The sequence below is a fragment of the Dipodomys ordii genome, unplaced genomic scaffold (genome assembly GCF_000151885.1).
Source record: "Dipodomys ordii isolate 6190 unplaced genomic scaffold, Dord_2.0 Scaffold5, whole genome shotgun sequence".
In the NCBI taxonomy this organism is placed as follows: domain Eukaryota; kingdom Metazoa; phylum Chordata; class Mammalia; order Rodentia; family Heteromyidae; genus Dipodomys; species Dipodomys ordii.
This window is the reverse complement of record NW_012267221.1, coordinates 13,402,721-13,420,831: the sequence shown is the minus strand read 5'-3', so window position 1 is coordinate 13,420,831 and position 18,111 is coordinate 13,402,721. Positions and strand designations below refer to the sequence as shown.

The 18,111-nt window shown below is 35.7% G+C and overlaps 1 protein-coding gene across 5 annotated transcripts in view; it reads right to left on the bottom strand.

Annotated features, from left to right (window-relative positions):
* The window catches only part of Slc4a10 (solute carrier family 4, sodium bicarbonate transporter, member 10), a 287,203-nt gene that overhangs the window by 166,963 nt on the left and 102,129 nt on the right, over positions 1-18,111 (bottom strand). For all 5 annotated transcript variants that reach the window (XM_013027648.1, XM_013027633.1, XM_013027641.1 and 2 more), the window contains exon 2: positions 280-361. In XM_013027648.1, the coding sequence (XP_012883102.1) occupies positions 280-361 (82 nt within the window). The remainder of the gene's footprint in view (positions 1-279; positions 362-18,111) is intronic.

Genomic DNA, 18,111 nt, shown 5'->3' with positions numbered 1-18,111 from the left:
TCTTCAGCTCAAGGCTAGCGCTCTACCACTTGAGCCACAGCGCCACTTCCAGCTTTTTTCTTTTTGCTTATGTGGTACTGAGGAATCGAACCCAGAGCCTCATGTATGCAAGGCAAGCGCTCCACAACTGAGCCACCTTCCCAGCCCCTATGCTTATAAATTCTATGAATCTATGATAATTGAAATGCTGGCACCTAACAGCATCAGGAATAGAAATGGGTTCAGCTGTTCTTCATGTTTCCCTTTGACATACCTTTGGAATGAAAAGCAGTGCCTTACCTTCTAAGTCTTCTTTCTCAAAGTGTGTTTTGAGAATAGAACGAGTTCCACCTCTGTCCACAACCGCTTCTTCATCATTTCTCTGTAGGAGGTGAAGGGAAAAAAAGACTAAATAAAATACATATATTCTCTTCATTTCAAAAGGTGAACCTTAATTTAATCTCATATATAGAGAGTATAATTCAGTTACTTAAATTTATCATCACTTAGTAGTTTTGGTTTAGAAAGCTAAAATAAATTGGTACAGAGGGGGTATGTTAGTTGACTTTTCTGACATTGACAGCATCCAAAATTTCTCCTGCCATCATTTGTTAGTGAAATTTTAAAATCTTAAAAAAGCAGAAAACAAATGGCTATTCTATTTAATTTAGTAACAGGTGTCTTTATCTCTCATAAAGAATTTTTGTTAATAAGATCACATTTTGACTCATACAAAGAAAATGCTATGTCAGGGTGAAATAATTCAACTAACATTAAAAATTGATCTAAACCCTTGAAAGCAATTACTACACAATTATTAGATAAATGGCAATACTAATTACTTTGCTTCAGTACAGTGCACATTATTCAAACTATATTGTTAAATATGATCATGTGCATTAAACCATCACTTAATTTCTATATAGTTTTACCATTTTAGAATGGTTGGGAAGATACTGTGTCTTCTGAACATTGTACATATGTTCAAAAGAATATAGTTTTTAATTTTGTGCTCATAAAATATAATGGAGAAAGTCTTCAGTGTACTCAATTTGACCATGGAAGACAGACAAAATGCAAACAGTGGATGATGTGAAATATAAGCTATTTCCAACTTTATCTAGTTTAAGAGTAAACACTGAGGACTGGGAAGGTGGCTTAGAGGTAGAGTGCTTGCCTTGCATGAAGACCTGGGTTCGATTTCTCAGTACCATATACACAGAAAAAGCCAGAAGTGGCGCTATGGCTCAAGTGGTAGAAAGCTAGCCTTGAGCACAAAGAGGCTCAGAGACATTTCCCAGGCCCTAAGTTCAAGCCCCCGGACTGGCAAAAAAAAAAAAAAAGTAAACACTGTGCATAACAGAAAAAAATTAAAAATACACTGAAGATGGTGAAGCTTCTGCAATCTATTTCTAAATCTATTCTAGTATACAACTATTAAGAAAGAAGGAAAAAGCTTGGAGCTGGTGACTCATGCTTATAATACTAGCTACTTAGGAAGCTGAGATCTGAGGATTGCAGTTCAAAGCCAGCCCAAAGTCTTATCTCCAATTAATCTCTCAAAAACCAGAAGTGGAAGAGTGGCTCAAGTGGTAGAGCACTAGCCTTGAGCAAAAAAGCTCAGGTATAGCAAAAGAAAGAAAGAAAAAGAAAGGAAGGAAGGAAGGAAAGAAGGAAGGAAGGAAGGAAAGAAAAAAGAAAAACATCCACCACTGAAAAGCCAAAAAAAAATTGCTGAAAATCTTCTATTGCCCAACTATTCTGACATACCCAATATTGGGGACATGAGTTTGTTGTGTCATAATATGTAGTGCTAAAAGTTACACTGAAAGACACTCAGTGAAGAAAGAAATCATTGTGCATTTAAAACCATGGTCAAAACAGACAGAAAGGAATAAAAACGCTAATTTCCCCTTAAAGAATTATTGCCAATAAGATACATAAAAATTGGAATAAAAATTGAAGAAAAAAGTAGAAAAATAAATACTGTCTAGCTATACATATATATATATATATATATCTTTATATATATTGTTTTCATTGTGAAAATACTGCACAGAGGGGTACAATTACATGGGCAAGGTAATGAGTACATTTCTTTTATTATTTTTTTTATTTTTTTCAAATTTTTTACTGTGGTTAAGTGGTTACATAATTTCCCAAATATCACATTATTGTGGGATAGTGATGCTCAGTTAAAGTCACAAATGCATTCTAACTTTCCTGGAGCAAATTGTCTATCACGGTCTATAACACTTATTAGTTCTATGAACTTTGCGATACAGTTATTTCTTCCACATTGAGTGGAAGAAATTGGTGTTTTTCATAGTTTCAGCTGTTCCCTCTTTCCCACTTGTTCCCATTTGAGTACATTTCTTATCAAGCATTGTTGCCTCCTCCTTTATTTCCCCTACCCATCCCTTCCCATCTCCCACCGCCCCTCTCCCCCCACTGTCCTCCAACCCTTCTGGCCAAAGTTGAAAAGTTCATTTTTCGATATAACGACTTGTACATCTCATTGTTGCAATGGGTCCACCTGTATCCCTATTTAAACGATGCTTTTTCCTTCCAATTTATACCAACATCAAATACAATGAAAGCAGGGGTTATACCATGGGGGGAGGGACATACAAGCAACAAAGAAATCATCTTATAAATATGTTAGAAACAATTGCAAGAAAGAAAAACATTTGAATACTTATCTTAGTTCATCTCACCTAACATCAACTTATCTGACCTTTTCTGCTTGTCTCAGACATATACTAGTTATTGCAAATAAGGGAAACCATGGGACCAATGTTTCTTTGGGCCTGCTTACTTCACTTAATATAATTTTTTCTGAGTACTTCCATGTCCTAACAAATGGGGCAATGTCATTCTTTCTGTTGGAGGCATAGAATTCCATTGTGTATATACCACATTTTCTTGATCCATTCATCTACTGAGGGGTATCTGGGATGCTTCCATATCTTAGCTATGGTAAATAATGCTGCAATAAACATAGTTGTGCTGGTATATACATTTTTAAATGATAGAAAAAATGCAGTATTTTTGTGTTTGGACTTAATCTTTGGTGACCTTGAGAAAGAAAATGACAAAGTCAAATTTGATCAAGAAAACTACTAGTGTAATCCATGATGAAGAAATAGGAGAAAAGGATACAGATATTTCTTTGCACGGCCTTGCTAATTCTCCTTAAGATCCATCCTACAATCCTCTCTTTGCTAGACCAATAATGAGACTTAAGTCTCAGCCCATCCACAAAAATGAGTGTCACAAAATGTGACCCCTAAACTGTATTACAGTCTAAAATTACCACAAGATTGTTACAATTTTCACGGACTGAAAACCAAAGAGAGCTGTGGAACTTGACATTCAGGGTACAGGATAAATTATATCAATGCTATACCACCGAAAGATGAGCTACACTTAATAAAGTTGAAATGCAAGAACTGTTTGTGTGTACATTATAGAGGGAAGTGTTCAAAGGCCTCATAAGATTAGAATGTTTGACTGAGTTTATCGTATAAGGCCCCAGAGTCCTGAGGACGCAGTCATTAGTATGACTGTGAGAAATGATCCCAGCACCCTCAAGGAACTCTATATTGCTTGTCTGAAGGACAGGAAATGCAATAAAAACTGCTGTCACTGAACTAGGATCCCTAACTCCAATGGGGATAATTAGGCTGAAAATGGATCAGGTAAGGTCCTAGTGACAGCCTTTCATCACTGAAGACAAGATGAGTAGTTACTTCCTATACAGCTGAGTTAAAATAGTGATAGGAATAGGCAGATCTGAAAAGCCCTATGTTGCTGATCAAGGTATTCTTAAAAGTGAAATTAATGGATAGACAATCTACAAAATTCTTTTTCTATCTCTGTAAGCAAAAGCAGTTCTAAATCCAGTAAACAGAAGTAAAGCCTGAATCATTAAAACAGCCATGGCCTTCCAATCAATTCTCACAATTTAATCAGTTTACAATCCTAGAACCCCATGAACAAGGTAAAATGCAGCTCTACTTGAGGAAGAAATGGACCACCTTTTACTGGGATTGAGCACTGGAAAGAAGGAAATAATCAGACTCTGGGGAGATGATTGCTGAATCATGTACCTGAACTAACACTAATCTTCATAAACTTAAAATATTTCCATGTTTCACTAGCCTTATTGATGTCAGCTAATCAAGGTCCTTTCGGCTTAAGTCCATCTCACTATGAGTCCGGTGAGTTTCTAATCACTTCTTGTTACTTCCCAGAGATACAAGTTATAATTAAAGAATTTTTTTTAGAGAGCAGGTGTTGTTTTCTTTTTCAGGTCAGATAGACTTTTGCATATGTGAAGGCTAAAACACTACTACAAATAGAAATAAAGGCTAGAGAAGAAGAAAATCGAGAAGTAAAATAATTATTCCCCAGGCCATAACAAGGTGCCAGAAAAGAAAATGGTACTAGTCTAAGAACTAAACTGTTAGTGTTACATAGAGAGAGACTCTATTTTCTTCTGAGATTTAAAGGAAAAAAATCAGGAAGGGCAATATGGGGATGGGTTGGGAGGGATGGAGAAGAGATGAAAGGCGGGGGCGTCAGTTAAAATGCATTGTACTTATAAGCTCATTTGTTAAATGGTAACCCTTTGTATGCTGCTTAAAGATAATATAATACATTTTTTAAAGAAAGAGAATGGTGCTCAAGAAAGCTTCCACTGTATAAGTTTGCTTTGAAGACCAAACTGAGGGGTCATATCATCTTCCATCATTTACAGAGTAAGTGTGTGAAGGAATCAAACTACTGAGACAAGTGAAAAACATTGCACGGCATGCCATTAATACATACAACTTTAATATTATGTGTATCATTTAATTTTTTCTGGTCCTAGGGCTTTGGCTTAGAGCCTGGGCACTATTCCTGAGCCTTTCTATGCTCAAGGCTGGTGCTTTACAACTTGGGCCCCAGGACCACTTCCAGCTTTTCCTGTTTGTGTGGTACTGAGGAATCAAACCAAGGGTTTCATGCATGCTAGGCAAGCACTCTACCACTAAGCCACATTCCCAGCCCCCATTTAAGTTTTTTTTTTTTTTTAACCAGAAGGCCATGATAAATTGAAATCATCTTGGAAAATGCCATTTTATTTGAAACTACAAAGACCATTTTTAAAACTCTGAATTCAAACAATTTATCAGGATCTGTGTCTCAGCATAGTCTCTCCTGACCCCATGAGACACAGGTCACAGGCTGAAAATATGATATTCCACTGTGTGTTTTGTTGCTTATGAAAAATGAGAGGTGGGCTTCCTTGGCTGAAATATGCTTGTAATCTTACACCTAGAAGTAACGTTCATTTAAAACATGGAGACTGAGTCCTTATGAAGCTTATCTTCTGGAACTACAAACTACTTATATATGTAAATAATTCAGGCTTTTTCGCAGACATGGGCTTTTTTAAACTTTATTTGGGGTAAAACAGAATATGTGTTAGATACACTTTTACTCACTTTAAATGCCTGATGACAGCATTTATTTAGTCCTTTAACACTACTATTCATTTCATCTTTATAAATAGGAAAGTGGGTATGCATGCAACCTCCATTTCCTTTACCAGTCTCCTATCTAATTCCCTGAAGATATTTCTAAGCAATCCATATACTAATCAGAAAAGTTCATTGGAAGCATATCATTCAATAGTGTATGAATGGTGCAATTTGGTATAGTCTGTTCTAACAGGAACCTAACTACAGAGGTAGAAAATATTTTCATGTTTTTTACAGTTAAAATATTTTTCCTCAGCCATCTCAATGAGAGGATTTATCTGTTCTGATTATAGATAGATGGATAAATACCCAATAGTAGTGTTTATAAAATATATTAGAATTGTGTACATTCCACACATCTCTGATAGCATAATGAAAATATTATCTCCTTATCCTATTAATATATGTGAACAGAAATAAATACTTAGCAAAATACTATTTCATGAAGGGGGAAGAAAAGTCTAAGTCACTAAAGAACATTCAACAGCATGTTGAATGTTAATTTAATTAATTAATTTAATTTAAATTAATTTTAAATTAATTAAAAATGTTTAATTTCTGTCAGAAATAAAAAAGAAGGTATGGAATAAACTTCTGGATATGTAAAAGGAAATGAGCAAGAGTAACTAATAAAAAGTAATATGGAAAAATGTTAAAGATGAGCTCCTATGACTCAAGAAATATATGGTTCTGCCAACTTCAAGGCTTAGTATCTTGGGCAATTGGAAAAAATGTTTTCTAATACTAATTTGAAGAGTAATTTCTATTACTCTTACCTTGTCTCATATATGGGTATATGTATTTTAAAAGCATGACATAAGAGCTGTCTTTTTAAGTATTCTTTCCAACGACTCTAAATTGATCAATTTTCATTAATGGTTAAAAAATGTCATTAAAAATTAGCATTGAAGGCAAAGCATGGTGGTACACATCTATAATCCCAGAAATTTAGGAGACAGAATGGGAGGATTTCAGTTTGAGGCCAGACCTGGCAAAAGTAGCTCAAGGCTCTATCTAGAAAAAAAACAAAAACAAAAACAAAAGAACCTGAAAGCAATGAAATGGGGAATAGTTCAAATGGTAGAATGTTTGCTTACCAAGCACAAGGTCCAGAGAGTTCAATCTCCATAAAAGAGAAGAATAAAACCCTGGATCAGTGACCTCAATCTCAGACCTGAACTTTGAAACTACTATAGGAAGGAGAAAGAGAAACAAATCTTCTTGGCACAGGTAGGAACATACTGAGCACAGTACCATGGGCTTAGAAAATCAAAGAACGAATTGACTAAGGGACTGCATCAAATTAAGAAATTTCTTTATGGAAAAGGACATAGTTAACAAGATAAAAAGCAACAGTCTACAGAATGGAAGAAGATATTTGGTAGCCAAATATAACCCAATGATCTAATATCCAAAGTATAACAAAGAGTTCAGGAAACTATACCCTCAAACAATCAGAAACCCAAATAATAAGTGAGCAAATTAACAAAATAGAGGCTTTTCAGGGGAAAAAAAAGTAAAAATGTCCAATAGACATAAAAAGAAATGTTCAGCATCTCTGGCCATAAAAAATGCAAATTGAAACAGTAATATCACATCTCACCAGTTACAATGACCATCATAAAGAATACAAGTAACAACAAATCCTGTAGAGGACAAAGGAACCTTAACATACTGTTGGTGGGAATGTAAACCGGTGCAACCATTCTGGAAAGCAGTTTGGTGATTTCCAACAAAGCTAAACATAGAATACTATTCTGTGATCCAGTAATGCCATTCTTGGGCATTTATCCAAAAGATTACAAATTAGGATACTGTATGAAACCTGGAGACCAAGTCCAAGATATAAATAAGCCTGCTTAGACTATCAACAACATGCAGGCAACCCTAAATTATTACGACTCAACCCCCAGAGGATTACTTGCCAATTGGATTTGAAAGACAGATATAACTCATGTCCTTTCATTTGGGCAACAATAGCTATGTTTCCATCTATCCTTTTTCTCATTTTATCATGCTATTCCCTTAAATGGGGAAACAGCTAAATATGTCAGCTCATCCTCGTTAGAAAGTTTTAGTCACATAAGAATGCCACAACTAAAAACTAATAATGGATCCTGTTATACAGCCCATAATTTTCAGCTATTTTTACATCAATGGAAAATTCACTCTTTATTCCTTATAAGCGCCAAGGTCAAGAACTGTAGAACATATTCATCAGGTTCTTAAAAACCTATCTAAATAAACAACAACAACAAAAGGGTAATAAGGATATATTCCCTAGAGATCAATTAAAGTTTTATTTATTCTAATTTTTTTATTCATGACCAACAGGGTCTTACAGTGGCTGAAAGGCATTTTCAAGCAACCTCTTCTTTTACTGAACATAATGCACCATCCTGATACAGATCTTCAAGGAATTAAGTCCAGGAAATGGTCTTACAGTCTTATTACATGGGGTAGAGCATATGTTTCTGTTCTACTTCCTATAGTATCTCAGTGCCTCCCTACTCAAACTCAAGCCATGTCATGAGTTGAAGGACCAGCACTTCAACCCTCTGTTACCAATGGAAAAGATGACCTTGCAAGACCCTGAACGGATGCACCACACACAAAAAACACCACACATGTAGCAACAAAATGGCGCCAGGCATGATCTGGGGACAACTGAAAACAGTTGAACCAGGGAGAAGAAAAAGTGATGTGAAGGGTGAAAGCTCCCCACACACTTGAAAACCAGCTTTTAGTTTATCTAGCCGCTGCATCTAACAACCTTACTCAGGTAGCTTAAATTCCCGGGATAATTTTCCTTATAATTTTGCCAGAGGTTCTGAGCTCATATGCTGAAGCCACTTATATTTAGGTGGCTGGATAGTGAGCCCCCGTTTCCCATCATAACAATTGGGTAGGGGGATAATGGGTCCTACCAGGAGGGCCCTTACTTAATAGAACTGACTGGTAGGAACTACCTGAACTACAATGTTTGTTTTTGTCCTCCTCTCCACCCCTTTGATTTTCTACTACATCGGTAGTAACTATCCTCAGGATATACCACAAGAACATGTACACTATCATCCTGCTCATAATAATATCCCCCTAAGCCTTTCATTCAGACTGTAGGGTTAAATGCCTCTAGTTGGACTAGACAATTCAACCTTACCCCCAAGTTTAGATCACTGCCACATGGAACATAAATGAAACTGAGACTAAAGCAGTTCTTTGGTGCCCTTGTCAATCCTCTTTTTCCCTGACAACTAAAAACAAAACAAAACAAAAACAAAACTAGGCAATTTCTCATTATTTGATTGTGGGGATCCCACAGACATTTCTTGTTAGGAAGTGACCACTGCTCTTCTAATAATTCTATTCTTGGGAAGGTGGAATTATATCAGGCTCTGTTATATAAGTAATTTTCAATAATTCATATGTGCCATTTTCAAACAAAATTTGGAGACTTACAGCTGTTTTCTTAAGTAGAACTGGTTTTTAAAGTATGATCTGTATGGAAATTATACAAAAAGTGATGCGTCATTTTTGATGAAATTGGAACATAATCTAATTGATTATGTCATGGTTTGTACTTCTCATCCTTATATGTTAGCTATGACTACATCCATTAACCTTACACAAGCAGAGGCATTTTATTTTATTTTATTTTATTTTATTTTTAATTTTATTTTATTTTATTTGTGAACATACTGTACAGAGGGGTTACAATTGCATGGGCAGGATAATGCGTACATTTCTTACCAAGCATAAGCAGAGGCATTTTAATCTAACTTTTACAAGAGGATTTTATTTCACTTCTTATATTTCCCACATTAACATAGCCAGTTAAAACATCACCCAAGATTTGTTTGTTTTTTATTTCTTGGGCCAGTTATAGGCCTTCAATTCAAGGTCTGGGCACTGACTTGAGCTTTTTTTTGTTCACTCTACTACATTAGCCATAGATCCACTTTCAGCTTTTTGGGGTAGTTTATTGGAGATAAGAGTCTCATGGATTTTCATGCGTGGACAAGATTCCAACTGCAATCCTCAGATATAACCCGTCTGAATACTTAAGATTACAAGCATGAGCCACCCATGCCTGGCTCACATCACCCATGTTTTTGTGCTCAGTCATGGAGCTGCAACATGAGTACCATTCAATTTCACTAGGTAATGGAAGGGAATGTCTGGAATTTTTGTTAAAACTGGCCCTATGTTCCCTTGTACATACCAAATGCTTTATTGGATTCTTAAGGGACTTCACTGTTTCTGCAGCTTCTACATGTTAGTATGGTTGCTCTTACCCCTTCTCTCGAAACAGCTAGCCAAGTAATTCTGACTTAAAGAACTTTACCCAGGAGTTATTAACTCAAACTCATACAGATCAAACAATTTTAACAATGCTAGATGCATTAGAAAAAGTCATTGAATGGCAGAGAGCACTAGCAGGCTCTGTTTGAAGGATGGCAACTACAATGTGATCCTGGTTTTGAAAAATTTTGTGTAACTGTACTACATTATAATTCTTCCAATGTGATTAAGAACTGGTTAAAAAAAAAGACATCTTTGTGGTACTTTCTCTGATTCCCTCCACCAGGAAGTAGATTATTATATATTATTGTTACAATTACTATCACAGTTCAATGAGTTACAAAGCTGTACTTACAAATCAGTTCTTGAGGAACTGTAAAACAGTCTTAGTTTAATCCTAAATGTGCTTCTCTGGACTCAGCCTCTGCATATGGAGATTATTTGTCATGGGAATACTCCTTATTATTATTTTAGACTTCCAAGTAATATGTGGTGCTACCTCCCAAATGGAACAGATCAGAATGAAGATGATCATGCTGCTTTCTTCACAACTGATGGCTATTTTAAAAAACGAAAACAAGGGAGATGTGGCAACCTTACAGCCCAATGGGAACTGTGACAGCCTACAGGAGATGTAACTAGTCTTCTTGCAATGTTAATAATACCAGTAGAAATCTGATAGAATGGTGATGTTTATACTATGTCTAAGTAAAAAAAAAAAACAATATATTATGAGTGTCTGACCTTCTGCAGTAATCCAGTCAAAAAGACAAGGAGGAATCCTTGTGTGCTTCCTGATTTCTTGTTATCTACTTCTTGGTATGTTCCCTTTACTTTATTTTCCCATAAGTCCAATAAACTAGCCCCAGAACAATCTGTTTATAAAAGCAGAGGTGGAAATAATATATTTGATTTAACTATAAATCAGTTAGACTCATTTCTTACCTCTGTGTGTGAAATAAAATATTATTGGCAGTGGGCATTTTTCATCCCTCACCTCAAATCTGCTGGCCAGAAGCAGAGTATACAGTAAAGCCACTCATACAACCATATTCATTGTTGTATTATTCACCATAGCCAAGGTATAAAAACAGCCCAGATCCCCTTCAATGGACAAATGGATAAAAACGAATGTGGTGTGTTTATATACAATGGAATTTTACTCATCCATTAGGAAGAATGATATTACATCATTTGCAAAGAAATTGATGGGAAAATCATGATAAATGAAGTAAGTCAAGCCCAGAGAGACAAAGGACACATGTTTTCTCCCATATGTGGAGGCTAGATCTAATCTATAAGTATACATTTAAATATATAAATGGTCATTTGTAAGTATACACAAATGTATTAACTAAAGTATAGTATATTAGGAGACAATTCAACTAGCACAATTACTTAGAAAACTAACTCATATTCCAAGGAAGTGAACTCTAGGAAGCTAGTACTAGGTGAAGGAGATGGATAAATGAAGAAAGGAAGGTAGGTAAGATTGCATTCATACTACTCAATGTAAATCCTGTGAAACTAGTAAAATTGAAGGGAGAAACTGGGATGGGGAGAATGATGAAAGGGGAGATATTGATCATCATGTATTTATTTATTTTCATTTTTCAATTCATCTGTAATTGAAAAATAGCCCAATTCAAGTTCCTGCTCCCTCAGCATCCTGAAAACTAAAATAACAGGCATGTACTAGCATCTCTGGCTAATTTAACCAATTTATATTATTTTATTAACTTTAAGTAATTGTATAAAGGACTTTCCATATAAGTAAATGAACTCTTTCAACTTTTTACTAACATTATACTTTGAAGGTACAATTCCTAAAATCTAAAATAATGTCTATTCTAAAATCTAAAATAATGTCTATTCTATATGCCATCATAATAATGAGTTAAGTGTATCTAATATACCAAATTAAATAATACTATGAAACTTATTTCTTCTGAAGTAACTCAATAATCTCTCTCTATTTCTCTTTCTCTTCTCCATACTTTTATTTTAAAAGAAGTTGAGTCCCTTTCTAAAGAATCTAATTGAGTTGGCAAAGCAACAAAATTAAATTCAATTTACTTATGCAAAGTAAATGTGTTGTTTTATCTTTACACATACAAGAAAAAATAGAACTGAGATAGAAATTAGAGCATACAATCCTCTGTTAAGGGAGTCTTGCTAAGAATGTATGAATGCAATCATCATATACAATATCTCAGACATTCATTTTTCATCTACTTGGAAAACTCTATATAAGCACCATTGAAAGATCAGTTGGGGTAGGCTTGAAAATTAGGTCAGAGACTCTGGTCTATTGAAATAAAATAGTCCAGAGTTAAGACCATGGTTGAAATGATAAAGGTAAAAGTTTTCTGATATTGAAGCTACCTCTAGCTCAGTATTAACTTCAGTAAAATATGCAAGGTTATTGTTATTCCTGCCACTTTGATTTAAAGAACATTCTCTCTTTGTGTGAGTCTAACATCTGACTAGTTTAAGGATAAAAGGTGTTTGAGAAGTTAAGAACAGTTATAAATAGTTTAAAAAAATTGTAGGTAGAGACACATATTATTTGCCGACCAGGTTTGTTTTAGATTCTGGGCTTGATTTCTGATTTGGTCTTGAGTCCTTCCAGAATCTCATCTGTACCTATGAAGCTAATTTTGTACCCACCACACAATATTAACTGCTGCTAAATTTCCTCACAGCCGACTCACAGTGTCTTTATTCTCTTCATGTTGCTTGTTCATAAATGTCCTTTTACACAAAGCTCCATCTGTCTTATAGGCCTTCCTGTATTTGTTCAAACGTGTCCTTTCCTATGCACATTACCCAACCCCCATGAGTTTGTTTGGTGTAAAAGTTCAAGTTGTTGCTGACATAACCTGTATCACTAGCTGTTTCTTCCATTAGTGGGAGGCAGTATTGGATAAGTTTCGTAGAATTAGTGCATGGAGTCACATAACATTTGGATTCAATTCCTGTATTGATAGATTCTTCATTGTGCAGCTTTGGACATCATATATAATCTCTTAGTATCTCCAGTGAGTTACTAAAACAGCTAAAGTTCATACAATTGCTTAGTTTATAGCAAATTCTAAAAATGCTAGTTCTTATTATTATTTGAAACTGTATTTAAGAAATACACAAAATTCAGGAAGACATGGCTGGCTTTCTCTATCAAAAAGTTTACAGATTTCATGAAAGCACAATGCTACAATGGTGGTGTGAAAGGAAAACGTATAGGTGGTGCTCACCATCAAGATTACTGTATTTCTCCTCCAGGTAAGTCAGGAAAGACTTGATTTTAAAGATTCACTTCTGACTGTACTGTTGTGCCTTCAAAACACAGCTGACACCAATACTCCTCAAACTCTTCAATGAAATTGAAAGTGAAAGTTCATTATCAAACTGTTTCTATGAAGCCATTATAACCCTCATTCCCACACCAGGCAGGGACTTATCAAAGAAAGAGAACCATAGACCCACTTCTTTGATGAACATCAATGCAAAACTTCTCAACAAAATTTTGGCCAATCAACCTCAACATCTCATAAAATAAAATCATACACCACAATCAAACAGGATTCATTTCAGGGATACAAAGCTGGAACAATATACACAAATCAATTAATATAATTCATCACATCAACAAGAACAAGGATAAAAATCACATGATTATCACAATACATGGAGAAAAAGCATTTGATAAGATCCAACACCCCTTTACGATGAAGGTGCTGGAAAAATTAGGAATCCATGAAATACTTCTCAATATAATAAAGGCAGTGTATGAAAACATACAGCCAGCATTGTACTTAATGGTGAAAAGCTAAAGCCATTGTCTCTAAACTCAGGAACAAGACAAGGTTGTCCACCCTCTCCACGTCTCTTCAATTTAGAATTCCTAGCTATACCAATAAGAAAACATGCAAACATAAAGGGGAATCCAAATAGGGAAGGTTGAAGTAAAAAGCTCCCTCTTTGCAGATGACAGGATCTTGTGTTTAAAGAACACCATGGACTCCACTCCCAAATTACTTGAGCTGATCCAAAATTTTGGTAAAGTAGCAGGTACAAAATTAAGCCTCAAAAATCAATGGCTTTTCTATATGCTAACAATGAGAACAGCATGGCTGAAATCAGGAAAGCAACTCCTTTTGGAATAGCCACACAAGGATCTCTATGATGAAAACTTTAAAAACCTAAAAAAGGAAATTAAAGCAGAACTTAGGAAGTGGAGAAAACCTCCCATGCTCCTCTCCTGGATTGGGAGGATTAACATCATCAAAATGGCAATACTGCCAAAGGCTATCTACAAATTCAATGCAATACCTATCAATATTCCAACCTCATTCTTCAATGAAATAGAAGAAGCAACCCAAAAATTCATATGGAACAATAAAAGACCACGAATAGCAAAAGCAAGCCTTAGCAGAAGGGACAGTGCTGGGGGAATATCAATAACAAACTTCAAACTCTACTACAAAGCCATAGTAATCAAAACAGCTTGGTCCTGGCACAAGACTATTCTTGAGGACTAATGGAATAGGACTGAAGACCCAGAAACGAACCCACACTCCTATAGCCACCAAATCTTCGATAAGGGAGCTAAAAAAAATAGAATGGAAGAAAGACAGCCTCTTCAGTAAATGATGTTGACAAGATTGCCTAAACGCCTGTAGAAAACAAAAGCTAGATGCTTATATATTATCCTGCATCAGAATCAACTCCAAATGAATCAAAGACCTTGAAGTCAAAGTAAACACCTCAAAACATTACAGGAAGGAATAGGAGACACTCTAGGGCTCCTTGGCACAGTCCAAAATTTTCTTAATAAAGACCCTCAGAAACACAACAAATGAAAGAAAGGTTGGACAAATGGGATTGCATGAAACTGCAGAGTTTCTGCATGGCAAAGGACATAGCCAGCAAGATCAATAGAAAACCAACGAATTGGGATAAGATCTTCACTAGCCTACAACGGACAAGGGCCTCATATGTAAAATATACTTAGAACTCAAAAAACTAAATCCCCCAACAACAAATCCTCAAAGAAACAACTGCCCAATAAATTAGTGGGCTAAAGACTTACAGAGAAACTTCTCTGAAGAGGAAATAAGAATGGCCAATAGACACATGAAGAAATGCTCAACTTCTCTAGCCATAAAGGAAATGCAAATCAAAGCAACATTGAGATTCCATTTCACCCCAGTTAGAATGGCTACAACCAAGAAATCTAATAACATCAGATGCTGGAGGGGATGTGGCCAAAATTGAACCCTACTGCATTGTTGGTGGGAGTGTAAACTTGTTTAACCACTTTGGAAAGCAGTATGGAGGTTCCTCAAAAGACTCCACATAGAGGTCCCCCTATGACCCAGAAATCCCACTTCTGGGCATTTACCTAAGTGATCACAAACAAGGCTATAATAAAGCTATCACCACAACTACGTTTATCACAGCATTATTTACCATAGCTAATATATGGAACCAACCCAGATGCCCCTCAGTAGATGAATGGTCAAGAAAAGGTGGTATATTTATACAATGGAATTCAATGCCTCCATCAGAAAGAATGACATTGCCCCATTTGTTAGGAAATGGAAAGACCTGGAAAAAATTATATGAAGTGAAGTAAGCCAGGCCCAAAGAAACATAGGTTCCATGCTTTCCCTTATTTGCAATAGCTACTGTAAGTCAAGGACAAGCAGAAAAGGTCAAAAGCTATGTACATATGACATATAAGATGATGCTAAGTGAAATGAACCCCAAGATAGGGACACAAGTGGTTTTTTTCTTTCTTGTTATTGTTTTTAACATATTTAAAATGTACTATGTGATTTTTTTGTTTCTTTGTATGTTCTTCCCCTATGGTACAACCCCTGTTTTCACTGTATTTGATATTGGTGTCCTGCATCTTGTATATACATTTTTCTAATTGGGGGAGGGAAAGAGAAATAACAAAATGCTGAAATAAAGATACAGATTGACTCATTGTAACAATGAGATGTACAAGACACTATGTAGGAAATGAACTTTACACCTTGGGGGGTGGAGGAATTGGGGAGGTGGGAAGGAAAGTGATGGTAGGGGAAAAACAAAGGAGAGGATAACAATGCTCAATAGGAAATGTGCTCATTACCTTACACATGTAACTTTCACCCTTCTGTACAGCATTTTTACAATAAAAGACATATATAAAAATATTCACCTCTGATGTTTTAATTTTAGCTGGATCTTCACCAGGCCAATGGAAGGCAAAGTGACAGTTTGGTAATAAGAGCCTCTTTTTTTGAATAAGGATGAAAGACACTAGTGGAACTAAAGCAAGTCTGATATGCTACTAAACTGCCAGGGTGTTGATCTGAGACTCTTACAGCACTGATGCTAGCAATGAAAATTTCTCCTAAAATCTGAGACAGGACTAATAATCTCATGGGAAAAAATAGATCTTTACATATTTGTATTTGTGTGTGCAATTGTTAAAATTAACTTTTACTCAGTGACTAAACAGCTAGCTAGACATGTAATATTTTAAAAAATAGGGAAGAAAGAAAAAGATATCAAGAAATTACACAGAATGACTAGAGTAGAAAACATAGAGAACAAATAGTATAAAAATGGATGGTAATATGAGAAATTAACCAGGTGCCACTGGCTCCCACCTGTAATCCAAGCTACTCAGGAGGCTGAGATCTGAGGATCATGGTTCAAAGCCAGCCTGGGCAGGAAAGTCCATGACACTCTTATCTTCAATTAACCCCCAGAAAACTAAAAGTGGTGCTGTGGCTCAAGTAGTAGCGCTCCCTTGAGCTGAAGAGCTGAGGGACAGTGCCCAGGCCCAGAGTTCAAGCCCCATGCCTGAGTATATATGTGACAAATTAATTCATATTTAAATGAAGTATGAAGTTTTAGAAGACAAAAGCGGAGGGTTGGAAGCATGGCTAAGGTAGCCATGAGCAAAAGTATCAGATACCGAATTTAAATCTCAGCCTCAGACAAAGAAAAATATACTATTTTTAAGCAATAGAGCTGGTAACGTGGCTTAGTGGTAGAGTGCTTGCCTTGCATGCATGAAGCCCTTGGTTCAATTCCTCAGTACTGCATAAACAGCAAAACCTGGAAAGATAATGTGGCTCAAGTACTAGAGTGCTATCCTTGAACAAAAGAAGCTTGGGGACAGTGCCCAGGCCCTGAGTTCAATCCTCAAGACAGGCAAAAACAAACAAACAAATATATAAATATATTAGTAAAGCAATAGAGGGATATTTTCCCAAATTGATAACTCAAACAAGATTTAAAAATTCTCATCTATATTAATTTTTAATGCAGAAAGGAAAAGATTACTTACAAAGAAATGACATACTGCCAGGTAGCAGGGTTAGCGTTAGTCTTGTTGGTTACTTGAGTGACATAGTTTGGGAGTACTGAAGTTCAAGCCCTGGGCAAAAGTTGATAAGATACTATATCAATCAGTACCTGGATGTAGTGACACACTCCTGCTATCTAGTTACATGGGAAGTATAACTAGGAGGATTATGATCCACCCTGGTGTAGGCAAAAATTGGGACATTATTTAAAAAAAAAAAACTAAAACAAAAGGGCTGGAGAATGGCTTTACCTGAAGAGCACTTTTCTTGAAAATGTGAGGCCCTGATTTTAAACTGTATTACCTCCATAAATAAATACAAGGAAAAAAATAACAAGCTAACAAAGCTAGAAGCCAAAAGACAGTATGATAACATCTTCAAGATACTTAAGAAAATAAAATTTACTGGCTATCATTTGAAAGCAATTTTTTTTATCTGTACAACAAAGTAAATAATTAGCTCAACAGGCAATCTACAGAACAGGAGAAAACATACTTCTATAAAAGGGTGAAATTCAAAATATATAGAAGTCATATAACTCAATAGCTCAAAAATTCAAAAACCTAATTTTTAAATGGATATGGAGCTTGAATAGTCATTTTACCAAAGAATATGTACAAATAATATATACGTTCTCCTAATAATTTGAACCATATTTAATTTACATTAAACTATAATCATTCCTGCCTATATATTTCTATCTTTATTTCATTCAGGCTAAAAAAGATCATTGCCGCGGACGGGGTTCTGTCGGGACGACGGAGGACACCTAGGGGAGGAACTGGAATAGGATGGGGAGATGGCAAACAGACAACTCACACACATTAGGAGTGGATGCTGAGTGCTGAGTGCTGAGTGCGATTTAATGCAGAGGATAGCAAACTTTTATAGCAAAAAGTCTCCATAAGAAAGGGCAAAAGGTTACATAATCT